The sequence below is a fragment of the Thunnus albacares genome, chromosome 2, assembly GCF_914725855.1.
Source record: "Thunnus albacares chromosome 2, fThuAlb1.1, whole genome shotgun sequence".
Classification (NCBI taxonomy): domain Eukaryota; kingdom Metazoa; phylum Chordata; class Actinopteri; order Scombriformes; family Scombridae; genus Thunnus; species Thunnus albacares.
The window spans coordinates 17,551,975-17,579,061 of NC_058107.1; the positions used below are offsets into that span (position 1 = coordinate 17,551,975).

General features: G+C 41.1%; 1 protein-coding gene across 7 annotated transcripts in view; it reads right to left on the bottom strand.

Annotated features, from left to right (window-relative positions):
- LOC122994588 (probable E3 ubiquitin-protein ligase HERC2) overlaps positions 1 to 27,087 on the bottom strand; it is a 335,049-nt gene that overhangs the window by 198,480 nt on the left and 109,482 nt on the right. For all 7 annotated transcript variants that reach the window (XM_044369347.1, XM_044369354.1, XM_044369372.1 and 4 more), the window contains 2 exons: positions 8,569 to 8,693; positions 7,384 to 7,527 (listed from right to left, as the gene is read on the bottom strand). In XM_044369347.1, the coding sequence (XP_044225282.1) occupies positions 7,384 to 7,527; positions 8,569 to 8,693 (269 nt within the window). The remainder of the gene's footprint in view (positions 1 to 7,383; positions 7,528 to 8,568; positions 8,694 to 27,087) is intronic.

The following is a 27,087-nucleotide window of genomic DNA, read 5'->3' on the forward strand; positions in this document are numbered from 1 at the left end:
TCACCATCCTCCCCACGGCCCGCACTGGGAAAATAAAAGAGAAGTGAAACAGTGAGACAGAGAGAGATGTTTGGAGGAGGACAGGAGGAGAGGATGAGGAATTATGCCAGGGTCTGAAGATTCATTTTGAGGTTGGATTTAGAGAAATGATGTCTGGCAACATGTGCAGGGTCAAGCCCTGCAGGCCTGGAGCTCAAGCAGCCATCTTGGCAGTGACTCCTTCAGTGCAGGGGGAGGGAAAGGGGGGGTGGTTGCTTTACAAGGTACATCAAGTCTGCCGGGACCCACCATTTCCTCTTTCCCACTGTTACACTAATGCTACTTCTATTTTTCTTGCGTACAGTTTATCTTTGATCAGAAATATATTGCTCAGCTGACAAGTAGTGTAAACATCCACATAATTTGAAGCAGAAGTCATTACTTCCTGTAGTTATATTTACTATTAGTATGATGATACTCAAAGGGGAATTAGTAATCAAGGCATCAGGCAGTGTATGCCGTCCCCCCATAAGGACAGAGCGCTCCTTTCCCTTCTTTCCTTTTCTTGTGAATATTTTTGGAATGTAAAGGATCAACCCCGGATTCAGTCATTTTCAATAAACAAGGGAATTCAAATAATCATTGTGACATATTTCATCCCTCTCTGCCTCTGTGTCTTTGTCTCTCCTTCTCTTCCTCACATATCACACACATACACAGTGCAGTCTCCCTCTACATGGCCTCCTACATGGGAAATGTAGACGAGCCATGCAAGGCATACAGTGTTGATCCAGCTGATAAGCTGACCAATTGGGTTCATTTATCAAGAAAAACCTTTGCTCAAATGTGATCCCTCTGTGTGATGGAAAACCCTCTGACAACTCTATCCCATCCACGTCTCTGTGGTTCTTGGCGTGGTCGCCTTGCAGAAACCCTAGCAGTGTTATTACAGATCTTTAGTGGCCTACAACAGGACATTAGTTAAAACAAATATGTAAATCTGGGTAAGAGACAGACTAGGGAGGGAGTCTGAATGATGTATGCCAGATAAAACTATGTCTAGAAAGACAGAGGAACGACCTTCTGTCTTCATGCTGCAAAAGCTGGTCAGACGTGATAAATTAAGAAAACCAGTGGCTGATCAGAGAGACAGTAAATAAAACCCATCTGGAATGGGTTTCTGTCCCTCTTCTGTACAAGCTGAAACTCAATACTCATATCAGATCTGAATGCTGTGCAGTGATAATAGCTGAATATTCATTTTGGTGCGAGCGGAAGACAAACATTCCCGTCCTTAATGACATCTCCTGGGAGGAAGTTCATTACACAAGGTTGTTACGCAACAAAACCCTGTCACTTTGAGAGGTCAGAGGAGGTTCACACTGCTAACATTAGCGCAAACCCAGTGGCAACTAGGTTAGTGACACTTCCTGCATGAAATAACAACTCTGAAAAAAACAGGGATACAAGTAACATCAGTTCTCTAGGTAGACATGATAAGACTGCACTATACTGGCCTACTTTGTGCAAAGCAGCAAAACAGCATCAGTATAACACAAACACTTGATGTACAGTACCAGTCAAAAGTTTGGACAGATTTTCTCATACAAGTGAATGGGAAGGTGTGTCTAAACTTTTGACCGGTACTGTAGATTTGATAAGAAAAGGAATATCAGTATGTCGTTCACTCAAGTGAATTAGTCACACTCAGTACTAATCAATGTCATACTGTTTGGTTTAATTGATGAAAGTGGTTCACCATACTGGCATAATATGCTTTTAACAAATTTTATAGGAAAGGGCATGAAATAATATCTTTGTTGTGAATGGCAATCCAAGTTATTTTAGGGTCATCTTTGGTAATAATAATGGCTATGATGTTGAAATCTGAATCGAAAGATGTGGTTGTCTGCACATAGTGCTTTTCCTGTTTTGTTTTTTCCTTTGCTGTGCTGTTAAAATAAATGATGTGCTAGAGGAAGTGCGGAAATTTAGAGCATTTTTCCAAAGAAACATTTGCTTACAAGAGCAAAAGTAATAACACCACTAAATTAGATCACTGTGTGATATCAATTACCAACATGGTGAAGTAAAAATAAATAATAATAAAAAAGTTAAAAGTTTTCCTATACTAATACTTTGAAGATTGTTACTTAACAGAGCATCCGATCTGAAAAACCTACTTCGCAACACTAAGTCATTCTCATTGGCAGCTGACAAAAGAGCGTTGTACTATATTTGAACTCGATATGCAAAATGTGTGTTTGTGCATGCTACTGAATTTCATGACCACAATGCATGTCAAAACAAGAGTTAGCATATACTGACGTATGTTACAAGGAAAAAATGAGCAAGAAATTCTAATCAGACTTGTTGAATTATTTCAGACAGTCACAGGCAGGTGTACAGTATGTATGTATGTATTCCTGATGGAAAGTGTGCATGTGTGGGTGTGTGTGTGTGTGTGTGTGTGTGTGTGTGTCTGGGAAAACACTGGAGCTGTAGTTGCACACTGTTCTGTGCACTGATTGACGGTTGCTGCCCGTGCAGGCCTACATTTTTGAGTCGACTGGAGTCATAGCACATGAGCAAACACAAGATGGAAGACCGTGGAACTCTAACTACAAAGAATGGCAAGACTATCTGCACCACATACACACACTGCAGAGAAACACACGCTTACACACACACCACACCCACAGATCCACTTCCCCACCTCCAGTGCTTGAAGATCTACCTGCCAGCTGCTGCCAGTCGCAGGGAAAGATGGGCTTTGTTGGTTTTGTGAAGCCCACCGACAAGACCCCCCTGGAGACTGCAGGTCTCCAGCAGCACAAGCCTCAGCCTTATCCACTCCGCCGCACAGGCAATCTGTTTTCTATATTACCAGCCTGTATCACTGTACTATGCACTATAGAACAGCAATTGAGCAGGAAATTAAGTTAGGGGATCGGTATTTGGCGGAGGAGAACGAGCTGGTGTGGTCTTCCCTCTCCACATACAAGGATCATTAAATATCACACGAGTTTCTTGATAAATTTCCTCTTCTCCTCTCTCTGCTGTTCCCATCAACTTGCTCCCCTCTTCCTCCTCTCTCTTCTTCTCGTCTTTCTGTCTCTTTTCTTTCTTCCTCAATTTCCCTCTCATCATCTGCCCGTTTCTGTCGTCTTGCTGTATTTGTAGTGAGTAAGAAACAAAACATCCTAATGGATGTTTGAACAGCTTGAGATATGTCGGCCTGGGAACTACCTCCCTGTGACAGGGAGCTCTGGCAGGGAATTGAGACCATTACAAGGGAAAAATAGGGGACATATTTCTTTCTTTTCCTCTTTGTTTATTTCTTTTCCTCTCTCTGGGTCCTTCTCTGTAGCCCCCCCCCCCTCCCCTCTATGTCTATTTTTTCTCATTATTTCTCTGTACACACAAACATAGGACAGGGTCTAAGCTCTTTTTGGATTAGCAGATGTGGAGGATCTATTTTTTGCCTTGTTGTCTCTCCTTCTCTTCTTTCGCTCTGTCCTCTTCTGCCTTTCGTCTATACTTCTTACCCTTAACTGTGCTCCCTGAGTGACTGTGAGAGTTTGTGTCAGTGTACAGAGTTGATGAGTGAATGAAGGAAAAAGAGGAAGGAGAGCTAGGTCAGGACGTCACTATTCAAAATCATAATGTGGAGCAGTGGCAGCTCTGGTGATCATGAACATGCACACACACACCTTTTTTTTTTGTAATCCTTTGTGAATTCTCAGTTTTATTTTCTAGCACAAAAGGACTTTTTTGTTTCTTTTATTAACTTCTTAATCATAAACCTCATTATCAAACTAATAATTAAGTTATATTTCAAATTACTTTTAGGTTAATTTTGGGTGTTCAAATGCCCCAGATCTCAACTTATTAATGAAATGTATATTCATAGAAGACATTGATTCCATTGCTTCCTTTCACACTTTTGGGAAAATCTTTATTTGGCATGTTTGAGTGGACATGAGTGAACCAGAGCACATTTTGCACAGTGGACGTGCACATTAATATGAATTAATAATGTTTTAATGTTAACTGCTACTGAGATAAAGGTAATAAAACTGTAATATTAAATGTAGTAATAAACGCTGTTAACAAATTGCCTCAAATGTTTTATATCTGAATCTATTAATATTCAATGAGGCGCAGAACTTAAAAATTTTTTGCTCATGTTAAGATGTGACTCATATGGAAACATTTATCTCCTTTCATTGACTGACACTTGAAGGTTCTTCGTCACAGCAATGTTTTTGCACAAACCTGAAAGCTGACACTGGGTTCCCTGCATCCATCCAGAAAGACTAAATCTGACATAAGACATACACTCACAAGGAAAAGGAGGTTTCGCTGCTACAATATGAGGTCAATCAGTAGTGTTGACAGCTAATTTAACAAGTGCTACAAGCACCATTACATTTGGCTCCTGATTGTGTAACAGTGAATAGATATACCAATACGCTGTCAGACAGATAATTAAATAACTCAATATCTATAAATAAGCGAATGAAAAGAAAAAATATATATCGGAGGTAGATTCATGACCATCATTGACCATATGGAACACACACACACACACGCACACACTCACACTCACAGCAGTCAAGGCTTGTGCAGTGGTCAGGTTAGTGGGAGGCAGTCAGAGAGATAAGGCGCCAAACAGGTCTAAATCCCTCCTGAAGCGGTCTTGATGGACAGACAGGCCACCATTAACAATGTGGTGGCTTGTGAGAGCAGCAGCTGATGGAAAGATACCCTGGCATTTGCTGTGTTAAGAAGTGGCCCTTAAAGATTTCACACTTCCAATTTCTTTGAATTATCTGCCATCTCCAGCCTGTCACTCAGTCTGACAATCTCAGATTCTTGCTCACTGAGGCACCGGGCTGGTTATTGACAAAGCAATCCGCTGTGATACAGCAAAGCCTGATAAAACATTAGTCAAACAACACGCTGTACAACTGTAGACCCGCCTCACACATGAATGGAGGCTCACAGTCTTCTTTTGTACCCCTTCTTTTTTTAACATTTTTTTTCCTTCATGTCTAATGAAATACACCTTTGTTCACACTATGAACTGAGTATAGTACAGAAGAGTGGTGTTCTTAGGATTGTCAAAAATTACCTTGAGATAGTTGCCATGGAGCGGGCTCACGTGTGCTTTGTCCAACATCATCAATCAATGATTTGGTGAGACTTGAAACTTTTTGACAATGTAGCGGAGAATCTCCTTTACATATCACCACTGGCTAGATTGTAGCATACAGAGCGGAATGGATTTGTTAAGGTCCACCTAAGGCAGTGATGACAGCCAATGCTGTTATGACACTGAACAGACTGCTTATCAGATCTTTACTGGTTTGATTCGCTCGCTGCTCCAGACAGGCCATGATAGAAATATCACAACATCCCCATTACCCTCAGCATTCAGTACATAGTGCACAGGCTGTGCTTTCTATGAATTATTAAAAGCAGACAGATTACGCTGCGAGGCTGGAAGTCTAGAGGCATGCTACAGATGCTGCTGAGCAAAACAGTAACATCAGAAGTGTGTTTTTGTTCTTTTTTTAGAGAAGGGGCTTTTTTTTTTTTTTTTTAGGAGGTCTGAATCAGATTAGAGAGGGTAGCCGTTTGGATAAGCGTATGGGTACGTGGATAAGAAAATAGCGGGTGGGGTGTGGACATTGTGTTTATGTTTGTGCACATGTGTGAGTGTGTGTGTGTCTGTGTACTGTATGTGTGTGTTGCACAGATTGAAGGGGGGGTGAAGGGCATAATGTCAGGGCTTGTCTGACATTTGGCCTGGTGGGTTGGCTGGATGGTTGGTTTGCTGTCTAGATGGCTGGTTGGGTGCATCCCAGCTCAAGCCTGGCAACTCTCTCGCTTTCTCTCTCTCTCTGTGTGTCTCTCTCTCCCCCTGGAGTGACGGGCTGAGACATTAAGACAGGCGTTTTAATTAACTGTGCCACTCTTCCACCTGCTGCCCTCAATATGCTCCTGCCCAGGCAAGCTGTCTCTCATACCACTGACTCTCTTGCTCTCTTTTCGCTCCATCTTTTCTATCTCTTTATCATTTTTCTACTCTTTCCTTCTTTCTCTCCCATTCTTTCCAATTTCCAAATCTCTCCCTTCATCATTCCGACTTGCTCCCACAACCCCTCTTTTCTATCCCTTGTGTAACCCTCTGTAGTTTGACCCTAATAAATGAAAAGTCATACCAGATAGATAGGAAAGGCGATTCCATGAGGCTCATATGACAGAATTAGCCAATTTCTTTTTTGAACTTGGAGAGAATTAATTTCTACATGTATCCTGTTCTACTGACCCTCTAACTACCCCCCACCCATCCTCCACACACATACAGTGCACACACACACACTCACGCTCTTCAAATCTATCTGGTAATTCAGTTCTGCCCGACACTCATCAGGCTATTCATTAAGGCCTGATTGGAGATGGATATTTCTGTTCCCTCATGACAGAATGGAGCAAGGGATCAAACTGGGGACATTTACAGGATTTAGGAGAGCAAATGCAATACAGCAGCAGCTTTGCGTGTGTGTCTGTACACTTGGACATGGCTGCGTGAATGTGTGCTCATAAATGTTTGTATTCATGTGTAAATGTATGTCTGGCCATTTAAGGATCTCATTTAGTACTGTTACTCATATAGTTTAATCATTTAGATCATAAATTGAGAATTAATTCTAACAGAACAGAGCAACAAATGATCCACTTTTAGCACTCTACTTAAATTGTATTACACTTTTAATGGGGTTAATAATAGACAGCATTAGCAACACAGGAAAACGATTCTACAAAGTGTTGTATTAAAAGGATTAATGTCCTCCCTTCAGAATTAAAGCCAGGTCTTAGAGATACAGCTAAGACTAACAAATGGCTCAGCTCTGGCTCCATGATGGGGCCTCAGTCGCAGCCATACTACAGTAAGAAGACAGCAACTGGGGCCCATATATCAGCCAGGCAGACAGGGAGCATTCATCTGCTGTGTAAGGAGAAGTGACTTTGAAGTTCTCCGCAGTGAGGTGAAAGAGCAGCCGTGGCCTCAACCTCTGTGTTTATGTAGCCGCACTAGCCCTGGGAGAGCTCTTAATGAATGATGTGGATAGATGGACACCATAGATAAAAGCACACACTCACACGTCTGTGTGAGGGCCAAGACACACACCAAGGATTTATGCATACTTTATGTTAAGGTCGTGGACATGTCGGGCTATACATGCAAGCATGTACTCTATGTCTGCATATAGACTGAACAGAAAAACACACAAAAACAAAGTGCTGAAGGTGCTGCTGGATTTAGTAGATGGAGTATGTTCCTAAATTACACTGTGTTTCACTAATAGGTTTCAGACACAACTGGAGACTAACCTGTTAGAAGTAGGCTATGCCAACATCCCCCGGCAATGTCTTTGACTGGTGAACTTGGTAGGGTCACTTCTTCTGGGAACAGGATGTTCTTCTGTGTGTTTCCACAAGCCCGTCCACAGCCCCACTGAAACAACCTCCCGTCAACTGCGTGTCAAGAGTCAGTGAATTAATAACATTTCTAATTTGACTAAGTAAGTAATCATGTTATCAACAGATTATTTCTGGGAAAAAAATACTGTTATAACGACAGAGGTATCATAATGTGATATGACGGGCATATCATGTCAACTGATAGAAGATGTTTTGGACCCTGTGCACTTCCTCAATTAGTTTCAAAGTATAGCAGAAGCCTCTAACCCCCTGCAGCTCATCTTGCATCTCTCACCAGCACACCTCTAGGAGCATGTTGTCCTTGTTGTGCTGCTGCTGCATGGGGCCTCTGGTGATAAATTATGGATGCAACGCAAAAGCTGTAAAATTTGTTGTATCTTCTATTATCTTCATGTTAAAGGCCACAAAAGCTCTTCAGTGAAGTCAGCCATTAAGAAATGACAGGTATTGCTATCAGGCTTCTTTATAGCCTATTACCTGCAATGACAGCAGCTGCTGCTGCACCACTGTACGGCCTATCACATTATTTGCAGCTAAAGTCAGCTACTGTGTCATTTCGCCTCATTTTCTTGACAGTGCTATCATAAATCCATTGGGCTGCAGGGGAAACTGTCGACTACCTCGATTATCTTCATAGCCTGAATGAATTCTGAAATGTATGTAACAGGCAATGACTGTTATGGATCAGGAGCCAGGGCCATATTCTCTCTCTCTCTCTCTCTCTCCTTCCTTGTCTCTCTCTCAGGTGATGTGCCGATCGAGGGCTTGGGGGCACTGATATTCGCATAAAATTGAGTAAAATAGGTGAACTTTGAAGCACACAATGACAGCTCAAGACTAGTGACGTCAACTCTTTGCACTGGTGGATTGCAGGAAATAAATCTTACAGGTATAAAGCATAATAGGTGAAGGGTCAATGGTAGGATTCACTTCTTGTATGTGGGAGCACATTAAAGAAAAAAGGTTGAACAGGGAATATATAACATGGATACATTTACAAATTTTAATCAATATCTATCCAACAATACATTTTGAGTGTCATGTACCATCGCACTGTGCAGTGCATAGCTGTACCTGTCAGTGCAAGGTTGTGGTTTGCCCCACAGGTGACCTTTGACACATGGTCCACACACTCCACAAAGCGAGGGACGATCACATTTTCATTAGAACCGCTGCCAATTTGTCCATAATCATTCTGCCTGTGGGGAGAAGAGTATAAACACATAATTAAAAAGATAATTAATTACCTGCGGGCATCATCTTCACATTCTTCTATTACATTTTATACTATATACAACACCATTTCAAAGCATGAAAATATTGCACATCTTTCAGTTTCTATTGGGTAAAAATAAATAATCAAATCAACTAACTACTACAGTGAGCAGGTTCCACTGGGGACTGTGGAACACATGCGTTTCCTACCATTTCTACAAATCCTCTTTGTGACAATAACGAGACACAGCCCTATCAGAAGTGAAACACCTCACTAACTAATTAGACTCTCAGGCTGCAGTCTGACAAAATATAAAGAGAAAAGTGCTTGAAGGAAGACTTGCTCTCCCGCAATTTGCATCTGCCACTTTTTACTGCATCTGTTCCAAGTGCCATTCAATGTTCTCTTCCTCCTTTTGTTGGGAAGTGTTGAGCCCCAACTATTTAAGCTCACCTCCTACCTACCCAGAGCTTTGTTCCTGCTCCTCTGCAGACCAGTAATGAGCCAACCGCCACAAAACCACTAGGAAATTAATGACTCATTATGGACGGGGCCTAGACCGCTCCACAGCCTCTCCTCCTCCCCTGCTCCACCACACATTCCCGCATGTAATCCTCCCTGACTCCCTCTTTCTCTCTCTTACTCTCATCCCTTCAGCCCATACAGAAAGACCCCAACACCTCCCTATCAATTAGAGCCTATTACAGGGCTCCCATGCTTGCAGGGCAAAGAAAGAGGGCCTTCACAGCTCAAGAGTGTGTGCAGGAGAGATTGGGAGAGTTGAATGAGGAGCCTTAAGGTGCTCCTTTCACACCCTTGCCCTTATCCATTATGCCAGTCTGTAGAGCTCCCTAGGAGAAACGTGCAGCCCCAAAAAGACTTGGGGATGAAAATAAGTCATGGGAGGGATTCTTGGTCACACCTTTTCCCTCTTCCCTCTACTCTAGTGTCAAATTATATCATAACTAGTCCTTAAGTAAAGCAACATGGTCACAGTGCTCCTCCATTAAATGGAGTGTTAGACAAAGATGCTGAGATCTGAATGATATATAGTAATCATACCATCTGTGTCCGTACTCATGGAAAGACAGACCAAGACAGATATTAACAAGATAAAGCAAATGGTGGACAAGCACCTACACATGAAAATTCATGTGATTATTGATTTATTTTAGTTTCACTGCCTTTTACCCTTCACTGCATTCCCCTGGGCAATACCTACTTATTCATGGGACTGTTGGTCTTTGTTCAGAGCAAAAAATACTGTTCTACATTGCCAGCATTTTAGAATATCTTTCCTTTTTTTTCCTGGTAGGGCATGTCTCAGGTTTTCATTCAAGCATGCTATGCTCATTGGCTTTTGAAGCTACGGTGCATTTCAAGGCAATCCCTCTGAGAGTGAATGGGTGAGATCACATGGGTTTGAGGTGGTTTAGAATGGCAAATCCTGCTGAAAGTGTCATTTCCAGTCGGAGACATCAATTTGGTGTGTGAAACGGGGCCCCAGGAGAGCCCGATAGCCTGGGAGATTCCTGACAAGAGCAAAGGGCCTGGGGATCAGCTCCTACTCACCTGATAAGACAGGAATTTCATAAAGCGGTTCAAATACGCAGAGCAAAGCGAGAAAGCAGGAAAAAGGAAAGAAACATGATAGACAACTTAAAAAAAAGTGCAGAGAGAATCTATAAAGATCTTTAACCCTTACATACTGTTCGGGTCACATTTGACCCATTTTGACATTTAAAAGCAGCGAAGACACGCTAACCGTAAGCGACAATTCTTTAAGTCTGAAATTCTTTGACTTTTTATTAAGTGGCCCAGAATATACAAAAATAGAAATACTGTATTTCAAAATTATTTCATATTTAACCCGTATTTATTCAAACAGATTTTAAAGCCACTAGAGGGGGTGAAATTAAGGTAAAGGCTGGTTATGGGGAATCTTGAAACAGTGAAACATTGGCATGTGTGTGTATTTCTGTCATTGGGACAGTGGGGAGGAAGCTCAAGGTGGACTTTGACAATGTCAAGAGAACTGCCTGTGTTCCCACCATATTGCTACACTTGCCAGGTATCCCACTCAGGCGGGCATCCGAAGCAGCTAACAAGCCTATACAAAGTAACAAATCAAACCCATCAATTCCCAGGCAACCAACATAGCGGTTGCCCAACACAGTCTCCCTGTAGTGGAGGGCAGCTTTCATTGGACTATAAAAAGTATCTGAGCCCCTATTTAACTGATTTGGTGTAGAGGAAGGAGTGATTTGGTGGATATGTAATTCCAGGATGAAAAGGAGACAGTGAGTTAAAGAGAAAGTATTAGAAGACAGCGTAGAGAAAATGGAGGAAAGGTCCTTGTAACTTTGCTCATGCAAAGGCGACGCCACCTTCCCCACATGCCAGCTGCAGCAGCAGCAGCACAGTTGTCCAAATTTTGCCCTGATAAGTCTGCAGTCCCACAGTCAATTGTCACAAGGGAACAATGTAAGGGTTGTATGTAAGGGTTAATATCACACGTTCTATAGTGTGTGATGCATCTTTGTACAGCATAAAATACATTATAGTGATGTCATTAAACTCATTTGTTCTATGGAGGCAAAAAAATGAAACAAATCTTTATTTATGCCAAAAAGAAAAATTTAAGTTGAGGACTCATGCACTACTACAGCAAATAAGATTAGATGCAAACTAACTACTTGTCCTTTTGACTTTGATAATATAAACAGTAGTTGTTTACATTAGGAAAAAAATACACAAAACAGGAGTTGATCAATGACCCCCATCTGGGGAGGATTGTCAAAGCTCATAAGTATGGTTGATAGGGAGATATTAAAACACTGACATGCACAAATTAAAAATCTAAATTATTGTCACTACTGTTTCTGGCCAAACATTGTGGTAACTGTAAAACAGTGAACATAGGCAGTGGTATTAACTCTAATATAAAGCCTCAATTAGCTTAAGTGAGAGCAAAATGGCTGATAATTATTGCGCCAGCTCATTAGACTTGTTTTGTCACTAAAACCACTTAAATCACTACACAGTCATATACACAAGCAATGATGCAAATACACACATGCAGATGTTAGAGTTTATTCCCATCATAATGAGGCATACACTGTACAGGTTGGGTTTTACTTGTTTAGACAAAAAAAACTAAACACTTCAAACTAGATTTAATAGGTTATTACCACAGAAAACAAGCACTTTATGAAACCGATCATCCATAGACTAATTTATGAAGTGCTTGTACAAAAACAAACCACATGTGATTGTCATGCAGTGTGTCACAGTATGCTTTAAGACTAGTTAGAGACACATGGTAACTTATGTTTTGTACATTTTATGCCTCAAAAAGGCAGAATGCAGCCAACTTCCCCTTTTGTTCAAAAGGCTCATGTGGTTTTAAGTCTGTAGATCTCATCTCAAGAAGAAAAAGATCTCAAGTCGTTAAGTTTTTCAAGACATGACCTGAGTAAATCAGCGCTGTTGACTCTATTGATTTTGTGAAAATATTATCTATGAAATGGTGAATATCTGCATCCGTCTGCAGTACCTGCTATACATCTTGGCTAATAATGATACAGACTCTTCAGGAATAAAATCCTTGGGGCCGGCCATGAAAGTTTAAGATTCAATGCGGTAAAATACAATGTGCCGTAAAATATTAATGTGTGTGGTAAAATTATGCTGGTGGTAATATTTTAGATTGCTGCTGTCTGTAAAAGAGGCATATCTGTATTTATTTACAAGCAGGGATAGTGGATGGGGGGCTTTGTTTGAAGCCATGTTTATGAATATCGACTCAGGCTCCAAGGTAAGTGGCTATAAATCTGTGAGAGGATCTTTGTAAAGTTCCCTTGGAGGACATAACTTTAGGTCTAACCGCCTCCTTCCTTCACTTGACTTTTAAACATTTAGATGTAGCCCGGCCAACTGCATTTAGAACAGCTTCTAAATTATGAAGGGCTCCATTTTGAGAGTCCAAGTGTTAACCAATTGAAGTTGATAAATTGTGGCAATAGATTTTTCTCGGATAGAAACAGAGGTGTGTTTGGCCCTTGATCTGGAGTGTTTAAGAGTTTGGGGAAAACTAAAAGGGAACTCTGCACAACCTGCTATGTTCCAGATGTTGACTTGGATGTACTCGGCGGAAGGTGCCCTTAAACTCTATTATTCATTATTTTTCCAAGTATGCACTGAATGTTGAACTTTTCAGCCCGATCTTTCCATGCTAGTCTCTTTGGGTAAGACGATGAATAGTGTGAACTACTTGAAGCCAAGAGCATGACCTGTGCTAATGAGAGAAACATTACTCCTATGATCAAAACGACCTCATATCATGTAGCTCACATCACCTTAGGCTATCAAGACCAGCTGGAAGAGTTCTATAGGTCCACATAAGATGAACCTTTCGCGGATGACTCATTCACGCCTTCTTTTTTTGCGTCATATCTTTGACATATTTATCTATTTATTTTGGTTCAAGGTTCTGAAGTTCAGATCACAGGGGTGATTGCATTAGTAATGGTGCTGCAGTTGGCTGACCTAGAGATGATGGACACAGAGGTCTGTATCCTCCGGCTACGATGATCACATAGGAGCCAGGATTAAGAGAACAGATTTCTTTCCTGCTTGAGTTCAAAGGGCTCAATCAAAGTGTTTCACTGCTGAACTTTTGCCCCGCTCTTTAAATGCATAATTAACTGACAAGTGGTGATAAGGTTGAGCCCTGTGAAAATACTGTTTTTGGTTTTTCTGCCTAGTGATGAATGCAGTAACAGTTGATGTCATTACGCACTAATAAATGGCTGGAAAGCTGCATTGATCCAACCATCTAATTCCAAGAAAATAGCTTCCTCCTGAGCTAAATTGGAGAAAATTGACAACCCTCCATTAAAGCCCTATCTCATTCTTTTACTCCCCTCTCTTTCTTTCTTCATTTCTTCCCATTTCCATTTCTTCCTCCCCAGTGTGCCGCTTGCTTTCTCAGGGCTAATCCTCACGGCCTCGTCGCTTATGTAGACCTGAGCTATCGCTCTCTTGCCGCTGGTGTCCCTGACGCTAGCTGACACTAGGTATCAGTTCACACCCTGAACACACAGAGAGAGGTGCTAAACAAGGACTTTGGGACATGTCACAGCACACTTAAAGAGCTTCACAGTGGTACAGAGGGAGTTCAGAGTGAAAAAAACACGCTCAGTCGGTAACAGACGTACGACACACTGTACACAATAAATTCTGTTTTGACTTGGTTTAAAAAAAGTAGGACATTTAATTTATTATATGGTATGGCTTCAATCGTATCATATATGTCATTTATACCATTTAATCATACAAATATGGTATTATGGTATTACATTTGCATTTTGTATTTTAAACCTAATGCTCACAATCATATGCTCCTCTCTTGCTATTGAAGAGGTAAATATTTCCTCGTATATTTTTTCTGACAGACCATGTGCTTTTGCTGTTATGGTGGTAATAGTGTGCCTCTGAGATCTAATGCAATTAGGCTATGTTGAGTGCTTAATCAGTCTTGATTACCTGTTGAACATTGCAAACAGGCAGCCTCCTAGCTCTTGGAGATATGAAGGTTGAATTCCACTAATTAAAAGTGATGCAGAAATGAGAAAGGAGCTTAATAAAATACATTATTATGAAATTGCAAAAAATATTGCTTAATCTGATCCTTCACCCAAACAGAGCCACCCTGTGATCTATGTTATTTTTGAGGTCTTCTCTGGTGTTAGAAGAAATAGGAAGCATCTGTACAGTTCCTTTGTCTGACAGAAAAACACACGTTATACATTTTCATACATACAGGCTGAGAGTTGAACCCATATGAATATACTGTACTATAGTGGCTCTCCAGATGCTCAGGTAGTAATCCAAGTCTGTGGCGATATGTGCCAGGAAAAAAAAATCTGTTTTATAGGCAAATTATTTCATCACAAATGTTGAAAAGATTGCCCAATCTACAAATACTTAAAAAGCGGTCCATGTCCTTAAGTTAGTGAAATTATACAGTATGTTTTTTTTCCCTCCTCTCACTTCCTGTTTTGTGACTGAAAATCGTGCAGAGCCCACACCACTTTAAGCCAGTATTTACAGTTACGATCTGGCTGTTGTTTTCCAAGGAGCCGAGCTGTGCTTTTCCTTTTTTTATTCATTTAGCTGTAAGGCAGAGTGTGATAAGACAGAACGAAGACTTCCCTCATAACGAGGCACATGCCAAGTCTGACATAATCCAATCTGGTCCATTTTCATCAGCTTTTGTCTCGTGTTTTTTGCTTCTCTTTTGGACTTTCCTTTGGTTCCAACGATGGCTCAAAAACCTGAAATGACACAATTCGGTCGCACTTGTATGGTGGTGAGGCTGCAATCCAAATGGCTTTTCTGCAGAAAAATCCTTGAAGACCCACACACATTTAAATCTGGCCCTGGGGGCAACAGGCTCTAAACCACCGAGATAAAAAAACATCCAGGCCAAAAGCAGAAAAATATATTTTAAGGGAGGGCTTACCATGGCAACAAAAAGGCATGTCAAACTTGTGGAAAGGAGGCATTCTGACTGAGGAGTAAACACAGACCAGTGTGCCCGTAGGAAAGCCTAGGAAAAGCTCTCCGCATATTAAAGGGCCCAGCCTCACACATGTATACAACAAAAAGAGAGACAATGGCAGTAATAACAGGCGAGGCGTCAGGGTACGGAAAAGACGGTTAAACGGTCATTTGTGAGAAGAAACGTAACCGGGCCTAATAGAAGCTGTGCCATAGGCAGGGGCCTTGCAGATGGAGGCAAACAGTTCTCTTAAATGTGTTATTGGGTATAAACAAGAAACATTCCCTCTGGTCCACTGGTATGCACTGGAGTCAAAACATTAACCATTTATTAAGGAAGCTTATTTGACAGAGATTCTAGATGCTTCTATGTAACAGTGAATATATTAAAACATGTAGCTGAAAATAAACGACAGGTTACAGGAAGTGAGAAGAGGTAACAGGAACTTTCAGGCGTAGATTAAGGCAAGTGACAGGCATGATGGAGCAGGACCACAAAATGTAGAAATACCCTGTGAAATTTCAAACCCCTGTGCCTCAAATTATAGACAGGGAGGAGAACTCCACCGCCTCACTGCTCTCTGCCAGGCTGTACCACCTTCATAGCGAACCGTCGATACGCCATGAGGATATTTTAAATCCTCAATAACATCTGATGTCGGCAAAACCAAGTCAACAGAGAAGTGAAAGAATTAAAAAAGAAAGAGTGGGAGTCTCACAAATAAAAACCTCGCTATATTCTCTTTTTCTGTTCGCACTTATGCCATAAACACTTATATTTTCCAGTGTAAACACAATCAGTGCTGTGCAGGAATGATGAAAAGGCGTTAGTCTTATTATAGGAGAAAATAACAAGCTCTCATGAAGGGATTGATTGTTTTCAAATCGTAGATCTTTGTAAGAGGAGTGTAAAGTAGAGCTAAGTCTCCATTATAGGACGCTGCTGCTACATTGCTTTTGATTTTCTGTCAACATCCCTCTTACCAACTAGGCACTGTATTTACTAAATGCATCGGGGCCAAGAAATGGATTGAATATAGTGTTCGTCTTCTGCAATCCAAATTGTGTAAACCAGTTGGAGGTATTGCAGGTCTATTATTCTGTGTGTCCCACTCTGCCAATGTTTATAGATACTGTAGGACTCTTCTGAATAGTTGACTGCACAATATGGGTGTAGTTACTGAAACAAAACCAAACATAAATTAACCGTGAACCATGCAAGCAGGCAACTCACTCCTGCAAAGCTCTTTTCCTCTGATGCGAGGATTATACACAGAAAAAGGAGTCTCAAACCAAGTGAAAACTGTTTCCCCAAACATGTCCACACACAAATCAATGCCTGTTTAATAAACATGTTCTTGTTGTTTCTATTTGTAATTCTCGTGTTTTAGTGATTTTATACCCAAACAGTGTTTTATGATGGTAATGATTTTTGAAATGTGTTCAACAATTTCAGTATATAAAATATGACATTGAAAAGTAGACAGGCAAGGTGTATTATAATGATGTTTAGAGTCAAAATTTAAGGTGGTGTTTTAGTTTAATGCCTTGGTCCATACTTTCTTGTTGTGGTACTGTCTATTTACAGGAATGTAATTAGTCTAGGTTAACATTACAACTCTACAACAATGGAGGCTATATTAGAGTAGTGAGGATAAAAAGAAGTATTACAATTGGATTAATAAAGACTGTTTATCTCTTCAACCTCCACCGCAAATTTCAAAAACTGGAACATATGCACGCACACACACACAACTGCATGTATGTAGGCATATAAACAATCCCACATAAACACACAGTATTTGCACATGCATCCCTCTATGGTTGCAGTCTATATCTTTGGTCATCAAGTTGCCCAACCTCACGGTCTATTATAAGTCGGTCATCTTCACCCTTCTCTTCTCCCTCAGAGTCATGGCCCCTCTGTCCCCTCTAAGTACCCCAATAAATTCAAATGTAATGCTCCTAAATGAGATCACTTACATGTGCCATTTCTCTTCAACTATATTTATCATCTAACACTTTGGCCTTCATTAACAAATGGCACTGGAGGTGATGGTGGTGGGTGATTCCTCATTCCCGCCGCAGGATAGAGACAGAGAGAAGGCTGTCACCAAATGACACAAACTGAACTGGGAGGGAGTTAACGCTTCATATTGTGATGTAAGTCTTAGTCCAGAGTCACTAAGTGTTTCCTGAGGACAACAGAATTACTGGTCAACAGAAAAGTATAAATAATATAGAAACAATAACAAAGGCAAAGTCAAACCGAACTGAAGGTCTCCATGCCATATCTTGACATTAAAATAATTTTGTTTGCGCAAATGAAATATAATGTGTAAACACTGTTACAGCAACCCGGGATGCCATGGGTAAAAACATGACTCATCTCTGCTCACCAAAACAGTTTAGAATCATAATTTCAACCTGAAGCAACACAGTACTGCACCCATACACAATCCCTCCTTCACAACACTGTCAAACACTAAATGTGAAATGCAGAGGCCACCCACTGTCCAATGAGCATCAGCCAACTAGTTTGGCCATTTACATCGATGGATTTAATTGGCTGTCGTCTCCAGCATTGTGTAAGGCAGTGGGGTGCATTTGTATGGGACCACTCCTGTAATATTACATACTGTTCCATCACTTAAGGTTAAGCCTACCTATTGTTAAATTTATAGTCCAACTATTCTTCTTGCTCTGGCACTCATTCCTCATCTGCATTGGCAAAGAAAACATTCAGTTTAGCTATTAATTATCACGACAATGGAAAGATGCACAAAGCAAGGGTAACCCCTTTTTTATTTCCTTTAATAAACATTTTAAAACAGCTTCATTATAATAATGTATTTTGATTAACGATGTTTACCACAGTGCTGGTAGTGAAAATTGCTTTCCCATAAATTAAACCAATAAAAGTTAGTTGATGAATTATTGCCTAAATGTAAAATGTTACAGTCTGATTCATTCACAGCAGCTCTACTCTGCACAGTATAAAATCTACATATTCAGAAAATAATAAACATAATTAATTAATTGGATTTCATGACAACTATACTTAAAACAATTGTATTTTCTTTCATTTTCAAATATCCATAGTTTCCATTATGAATAAATACAAATACATAAAATGCTAAGACTCAGTGTTTCTGTAACTCCGCCACATTTTGTTTTATGTAGTTAATGACTGAACTTTCTTTAATATGTTAAAGAAAGTTTTAATGATACTTTATGTAAAGATATAGGAAATGTTTTCTAGACCAATCCAACGGAGCGACTTGAAGTTTTACAAAAGTTAATTTCAGGAGTTTAGTTTTGGTCAATTTACAGTATGTATATATGTATCTAATTTATGTATGTAATACATGAAATTATGTACTGTAAGTACAGTCTATATGCATTTATTCTTATTTAGAATTTAATTCATGAAACTTTTTTGAATTGTTTTTATGTTTTGTTTTATATGTTATGTTTCCATATTAAGAAGCAATAGCTTCAGTTATTGAATATTTTAACTGTATGAAGTGATCTAATAATTTATCTTTTTCATTAAAATTTATGTTAAAATTATTTAAATCAGATTTGCATTTACAAAGATTTAGCATTCACTATAATAAAGAATAATTAAAGCCCAGTCATTTATACTGTATCTCCATTAAAGTCTGAGTTAGGAAAAAAGCTTACAATAACATTAGAAAGGGTACAGTATGTTGATTGGTTAGAGACATGCCTTTTCTTTAAGGGTGGAAATTGATTGATTGCACAATAAGAAACTACTGTTGAGAATGACACAATTCAGAATAACTATTCATACTTACATAGCTTGGTCCAAATTATAAAAAAAAGAAAATGCTAATATACTGACATGTCAGGTGAAATCAAACAGACAAAATGCAATTTCTTGTGCAGAAATCAATTTGTACTCCCAAATCCAACTTAGGTGTTTTTTTTATTTTTTATTTCAGATGACATTAAAAGAACACAAATGCATTTTTATCATAGCCACTCTCTGTTCTTCTCTGATAACTACTTGTTCATGCTGATTTCAAATAATGCTTTGCGCGGCTCTGGTATTTAACAGAGCAAAAGGCTGTGTTCCCCTCAAGGTAAATTTACTATCTCAAAAACTAAAAAAAGGCAAGAAAAAGGGATGCTTTGTGGGGGAAGTCTAACATTTTAACATCTCTGTGCTTCATCTAAATCACTGACAACAAAATAGCCTCTAGCATGATTCTCTCTCTCTTCCTCCCTCAAAGTTAACTATGACATCTGGCATGGGCTCTGAACACCATGACAACAGACACCACGACTACAGACACCACGGCAGCATACAACTGTAGTGCAAGGAAAGAGACAGTGAGGAAGAGAGGGGGGAGACACACAGCTTGTTAATGGGGGAGAATGCAATGTAAAGAGATCAGTAATTACCATTATTTAAACAACTCCCAATAACAAGTGGATTATGTAGAGCCTAGCTATTGTGAAGACAAGCGTCGCTCTAATGTTTCTGATGCAAATCCTTTTTTTTTTTTTTTTTTTTTTTTTTGAATTTAAAAATCTGAGAGCCATTGTCTTGACAGGGAACATAAGCACTAGTGCTGGGAAATGTACAGTAAAATACATAATTTGGGCTAAGCTAATAACTGGGGACACACTCTTCTTACAGTGAATATTTGTATTATTCATTTAAGCATTAAGGATCCAGAGGAGATGGTACAGGAGCCCCTGTGTGTGCCCTGGGGCTATTGTCATGGTGGGCATAATGGGAGGGGATTGTAGTGCAAATGTTGTCATCTGTATATCCTAATGCTGCAATTTAGGAAGCAACTCTACGTGACTCATGACAAGAGGTCTGAAATAATGTAGAGATGAAGAAAGGAGAGAGAAACAACAGACTGACAGAAAGAGAGAGAGAGAGAGAAATGATAGAGAGAGTCTTGTCTTTGGTGAAGTGAGGAACACTGTGGCAGGTAATACTCTGGACACTGCCACTCACTTTCCCAATCAGGCAGAAATTATAATTTTAATAGACATTCAATTAGATTAATTATTTCACATTTCTTCCTTGTATCGGTCAAGACCCCTCCAATCAGATTTATCTCTGAAACACATTTTTGTTCAGGCCAAACGATGGATTGACAATGCAAAGGGAAGAGTGAAGTCAATTTTGCTTGATGTCACTGACAGCTTAGCATGTAATTACTGTCACACATGCACAATAGCAGTACTTAAAGAAGTGCAAGGACAATCAATTTAGCTTTCAGGACTGCAACTTAAGCATAAGTACATAACTTTATTTGAAAGAGTAAGAGTGGAGGTTGTTTAAATCTGGATTTATATAAATATATGTGGTGTTTTGGAATTTTTTTCCTCTTCCTATTAAAGATCTGGGATGGACTGTACAGCAGCACCCTCTTGTGGAGCCTAAGTAAAATGCAACCTATGTTCAGCACTGCAGCCTCTCTCTGCTCCCTTCTCCTCTCTGTATCCTGCTGCAGAATTCCTCCTCTACCGGATAGATCTTCCCTCCAGCCCCTTCCTGTCGGAGACGCCCAGCCACTTCCCCCTTCTCCAACATTGCGTCTCTTTATTTCTCACTCGGGCTTGGCACGATCTCAGTGACCTCTTAGTCAAATATTTAGATGGTCGATTTCAACCCCTTTAAGGAACTGCCTCACAACCTCTCGCCATAAAGAAATCGATGGGACGAGTTCAAATGCCAGTGAAAATGTTCAAACATAAACAGGTTCGTTGGGAGGCTATGGGGAGGAGTGTTGGCAGAGGTAGGAGTGTTGGTAGAAGGAGGTGGGGGCAGGGGGTGGGTGGCTGCGAGTGGGGGGGTGTCTGATGAAAATGTATGCACAGCCATAGAGTAGCTATGCATATGGTTAGAGAGGGATTACACAGAGGGATGAGCAGAGACACTGAGAGGGTTTAAAAAGAGGGTGAACGCTCGAGACACAATGAGGCAAGGCGGGGCATTCATGTTTATCAACGGAGGGTGGGGGGGCTGCTGAGAGGAGAGGAGAGGAGGCATGTATTTGGTACATCATTGGAAAAAGGGGCTTCGCCTCTTTTGCTAAACAGAGTGACCTCTAGTCAGGGCCTTGGGGGGAAGAGGGTTCAGGGGGTGTATGGTAGTTAGAGCAGCCTACTCTCACTGTTCCCTTCAGGGAGCGACACTGCACCAAACAGCATGGACAAACCAGGGCATTAATATCCTCACACTAACCCTGTGACAATACCCCATTATATATGTACGCCTCTGTACATTACACACCTTGAACTAGAAACAATTGTGCCCTTTTTCTTTCTTTCCCCTCAGCACTTGAACCACAGCCAAGAAATGCAGTGAGCACATTCCATTATATATATATATATTTTTTTTTATTTCATAGGCAAAAAAGGGTGTGCAGATGCGCACACATACACACACTCTACTGAACACCTTCACTGTGTTCTTTACATAATCAGTTACCTTGTGACACCTACCTTTGCAGCAAATGACTGTTTGCCTTTTATTCTGCTGTGTTTTCTCTCTATCTCTCCCTTCCAGCCATGTGTATCATCTATAATTACAATTCGCACTGATTCAAGCCCGCCATGCTAAAACCCAGCCTACAGTATAAAATAAGAAAGCAGCTTGTAAGGTGCAAAGGGAGAACTTGACAACCAAGACACAAGGGAGGGGGTAAAGAGAAAAAAAAAAAAAATCTAAACACAAGCTCTGGCCGTGGGGTAACAGCATCAGCACAGTATTATGATGTTTCTAAATGGGGAGCGTGTCTCATGACGCGGGTCCCTGTCCAGATATCGATTGCTCCTGTGGCTGCAACACTAACAGCAGTGGAGAACCATTGAACTTTAAAGCAAATAGTCCTTCTCCCCCGCTCAGCGTCCTCTCACAGGCGATCAATACAGGTCGGCCCAGCATGGCTAACACCTCTATCTGGAATAATGGCCTTCCTCCTATAGTTACTGACCAGGAAGAGATACAGGCAGGCTGGAACAGGTCAACATAGGAGTTTCAAAATTGGAGAAAAATGGATACAGAGGCTTCAGCATACGCATTCATCATTTTAAATAATAATGTAATAATTATTTTCCAATACAGACCCGTTACTACCTGCTAAACTAAGATGAAGCAGACAAGCAGCCTATAAGGCAGTTGGAACTATCTGAAGGATTAATACAGCAATCTATTCATAAATTTAAAACTATTAAATTCAAAATCAAAGTAACTACTATTGCTGTAATACAAATACTATCAGCAAAATTATGATATATCAGGAGCAGTTCATACCGATAAAACCACTGGTGCTTGGACACTCCCTGCCCATTGTCCTTTTACAGTCTTCCATTTACTTGCATGCTTAATAGGTAGAGGTGGGCAGGGCATCTGTTTGATCCCCATTAGCCACTGTGACCCTAATGTTCCCCACTCCATTACTTTGCTGCACAGGATAGAAGAGGAGATGATGCTCTTAGCAGAGAGGAAGGCCGAGGGGTTCAGCATGGCTAGGCAGAGATCAAGTGTGAACAGGGAGAAACGCCCATTGCCCATTCGGGATCACCCTGGGACCTCTCAGGACACCCAGAGGGATACACCCTGCATTCACCTCGGGCCTGTCCTATACACTCAAAAACATGATATGAAGCACCCTCATCGTGTACAACACATGCATTCATAATAGAGCTATTTCTGGCATGTATGTCTAATTTAGTTTCCTTATTTCACATGGAAAAGAACTCTGACATCCAAACGGTGAGCAAATAAGTAATCAAAATAACCTTACAGTTAATCATAGTTTGCAAAATGATGGTTTTATAAGTAAAGAAAATAGGGTTTTGGTTTGTAAAATACATCTTTAAAAAAAGAAACAATCCCTCTCTTTTTTTCTGGTTGTTACCCAATCACTATACAGGGATATTTTTGAAATTTAGTGCTGTGGGACCAGACACAGACTGTGCAAAGGTTTCTCCATCCTAGTCTTCCTGTTTAAGGGTATTACTGTAAAACAGGCAACTGGATAATAGCAGGGTTCAAAGCAATATGCAAAAAGAATGCAGTTTTTCCAGCTGAAATCATCTGATCCCTTCCATGCCTGAATCAGCTTCAGCTGTAAGCTAGATCGTTGAGGAGGAACAAAAAGGGGAAAAGCAAATGAAAGAGAGAGAGAGTAAAGGAGAGAATGTGAGAGACAAGACAGAGACAGGAAAAAGAAATTCGAGAGAATGCACTGCAGTGCAAAGTGTTTAAAGATGGCTGATGTCAGAAGTCAGAGGAAGACAGTTCTTGGCATCAGGAGTTAGGAGTGTAGCAAATCATGTGGCCAAGGCAGAGGCCAGTCTGAACATGGAATGTAACAGAAGCCTCAAATATGGCGGCATTGGAACTCAAAATCTCTTGGCTCATGGATTTCTGCAGCAGCAAGCTACTGTGTAGGGAAGTGCTGACTGCTGACTGTAGGAATTTCACTTCTAACCGAGGATCAGAAAGGGATCCATCGTGACAAAAAGTCCCTCATTAAAGGCTCAGGCAGACTGTGACCACGATTACAGCAAACTTGTTTGTTAGCAAGTGTTTGCACTCATCTAGGCATGCAAGAGTCCAGGCGAAAATAATTTCTGTACTTTGCAAACTCTGCAGAGCATTGCACTGGATACACAGTTTAAAACACTATATTCATACAACTGTTTCCAGAGTGTTCAGAAAAGCACTAGTAAGGCTTAAATTCCCTCAGAACATAAAAAAGTGTGATTGAGTGATGTGTCACTCACAAAAATGAAGAGCATATTTGAATTTCAAAAGGATAGCTCCTCAGGCTCAGCCTTCCCAGTTCTTAATTGTGCCTTAACTGCTCTTGCCTATTTTAATGGGTAGAGGTGGGCTGGTTCTCTATCTGAACTCCATTAGCCCAGTATTAGCCATAGTGACCGTAATGTTCCCCACATCATTACTCTGTTGCTGGGAGAAGAGAGATGATGGCCCTGAGAAAAGATGAAGGCCGGGAGGTTCAGCATGGCTGGGCAGAGCTCGAGTGTGAACAGAGGAAACGCCCCTTTGCCCATTCTACAAGTCCCAAATTCCCTCTGAGACCCCAAGACGGGTACCAGCCTGCATTCAGCACGCCCCTGTCCGACACAGACCCCTCGCACAAAAGGATCAGCAGTTATGAATAACTCTTTTGCCAGTAACCACTCCCCTCTCACGCATCAGGAGACTTTGGGAGCAACTTAATGGCTCACGCCAATAGATAGCACTAAAGCTTTAACAGACAGCAGTCCTGCAATATTTATGTATTTACCCTCACATCATTCATTCATAGAGTATGTTTTCAAAGGATAATGTGTACTTAACTACTCCAACATGTGCATGATACGCTACAGGTTTCGTTACTGACCCCTCCCCTCCTGTTTTTCTAGTAATTCCCCAAGTTATTAGGTCCAATTGCACTAATTGCTGTGAGGAGTGGCCATAGGGCATCTGTAACAGGCTGCCTTTGACAGCAGTGAACTGTGCGTGTGTGGAGAAGTCAGAAACAAGTGGCACTGTCCTACAGTTGAACCCAGGAACTGTTCTTGCACATGTCTCACCTTTCATCCCATGACCCCATTATTTCTCCTTCCATAGAAACCTCACCAAACAGTATATGTTTGATTGCCCTGGCCCTCCGATCTCTCTCCCTCTCATAATGTTATCTTAAGAAATGTGGAAACAATTGAACCTCCATTTGATTTTGGCGGCCGAAATGACTACCACATTGGCATCCTCCATACTTGTGTGTGTGTGTGAGTGTGTGCTGAGTTCCCCCCAGAGAGTCCACTGAGAGATTCCAGGGGTTGTGTGATCCAGTTCCTCTCATCATGGCAAATTGACCATGTGCACTTGACGGCCAGCTGAGTAATCTCCCGACACGTCGGATTTAACACACCACTCCGCAATCACAGAAAGAAAAATAACTTTGGGGAAGAAAAGTCATAAATAACCTGGCAGAGAGGGAGCCTCACTCTCTCCTTGCCCTCTGAACCTGGTTGAGAAAACAGTCAATAAGAGAGGAGCCACATGATTTTCACTGGAGTTATGTGGTTGTAATCATTAGGAGAGCCATTATATGCCCTAGAGTGTAATACTAACCTTGAATGCTGAATATAGTCAATAAAAGAAACTAGATATTTTTCGTAATATGGGCTATAGGGAACATTTAAGGACAAATCAACAACAGTATATAACTGATGCAAATGCATGACAATTCAAATTAATTAAGGAAACATTCAAAAACTGTACAGAAAAGGTTCTAGGGAATGAATGACAAGCACAGAAAGCAACAGCAGCATGATTCCTCTGTAAAAAAACAAAGAACATTCATATTGCCTATATTAAGAGTAGCACAGAAAAACTGTGCATCTGTTATTAACTGTTGCTGCAGCTATGTCACTTGCTAAATTAAATAGTGACAAGAAAGACAAAAAGATAAGGAGAGAGTAAAAGAAAGAGAGACAAAGTGAAAGACCACAAGAGCTCCAAGAAAACACAGAATGAAAAAGACAGAAGAGAGACAGACATTGCCAGAGATTGTCATTCCTCATTGGAGATCTGAGCAGGAAGTGGTTTGGAGCCAGCAGGATGTAGGCCATGTTCTTTAGAAGGGAGGATTACACTTGGCTCTTGTATGACAGTGGACTTTTCATCACACAGCCACAGTGAGCCACCACTGGGCTCCCAAATCTGTCACCAGACTCCATCAGAAGTGGCTCTCCAAATTGAAAAAGTCTGCTGCTTCGAGGAGTATAAGGGGGTGGGAGTGGTGGCTGTGGTGATGGTGGGGGGCTAAAGGTTTAAGATGTGTGTACGTATGTGTGGGTCTACCCAGCCACAGACCTGTCTAAGAATGCATTTGGCTGTGTGTAACATTGTGTACTCAGAAGAGAGGTTGGGAGGAACAGAGAGGAGGGGAGGAAGAGAGTGAGAGAGAGAGAGAGAGGGAGGGCGGTTGAAGGGTTTAGGGGAAAAATGTGGTCATCAATTGCTGGCAGCAGATCCAGGGAGAAGATTATTGGACGGTAACCCAGCGGCAGATGTCTGATGAGTGTCTATTAACCTGCTTCCTACATCTCGTAGCCCGTGTCGCTGATGAATTCAGACCAGGAGGCCTTGTCCCGCCCAATAGGAGGGGTTGGTAATCCCTCTCCAGGAAATAGCTGCCAGAGACCTCAGGACCTGATTGGCTGTATCTGTGCAGCTCTGGCACAGCTAACAGGAGAGGGATGCTATTGAGGAGATACAAGTCAACCCCTGCTGCTTTCTGTCCATTGCTCCTCTATCATCATATCACTCCGCTCTTTCATCCCTCTCTTGGTTTTCTTTCTCCTTCTATCTAGTCCCTGTGTTTAGATCCATCAATCCACCCACTGACCCATTTATTTGTCTATCCACTTACCCATTCTCAATTTCTTCTGTCCTTCCCGCTATCCCTCCACAAATGCCTCTGCTGATACATCCCATCCTTGCTTTATCCCAGTCATCAACCGCATGCAGCTGCTGTGCTGTCTGTAGTGGTGTTCAGGACCTAAAAGGCTAGAATAAGATGATAGACCAGAGAGGCCTGTTCTTGTTTTGGCCACACAGAGAAACTCAAAAGGGCATTGGCTCACTGACACAGCAGCTGGAGGTACAACATCCCTGTGACAACCACAATCACCAGGGTCCTGGCCCTGACTCATCTGAGCCCCATATATGAGGTCTGGATACAGGAATACTTGACTGAAGTATGGCATGGTCCCTCTCCCTAGTCACCACTGGTTCAGGT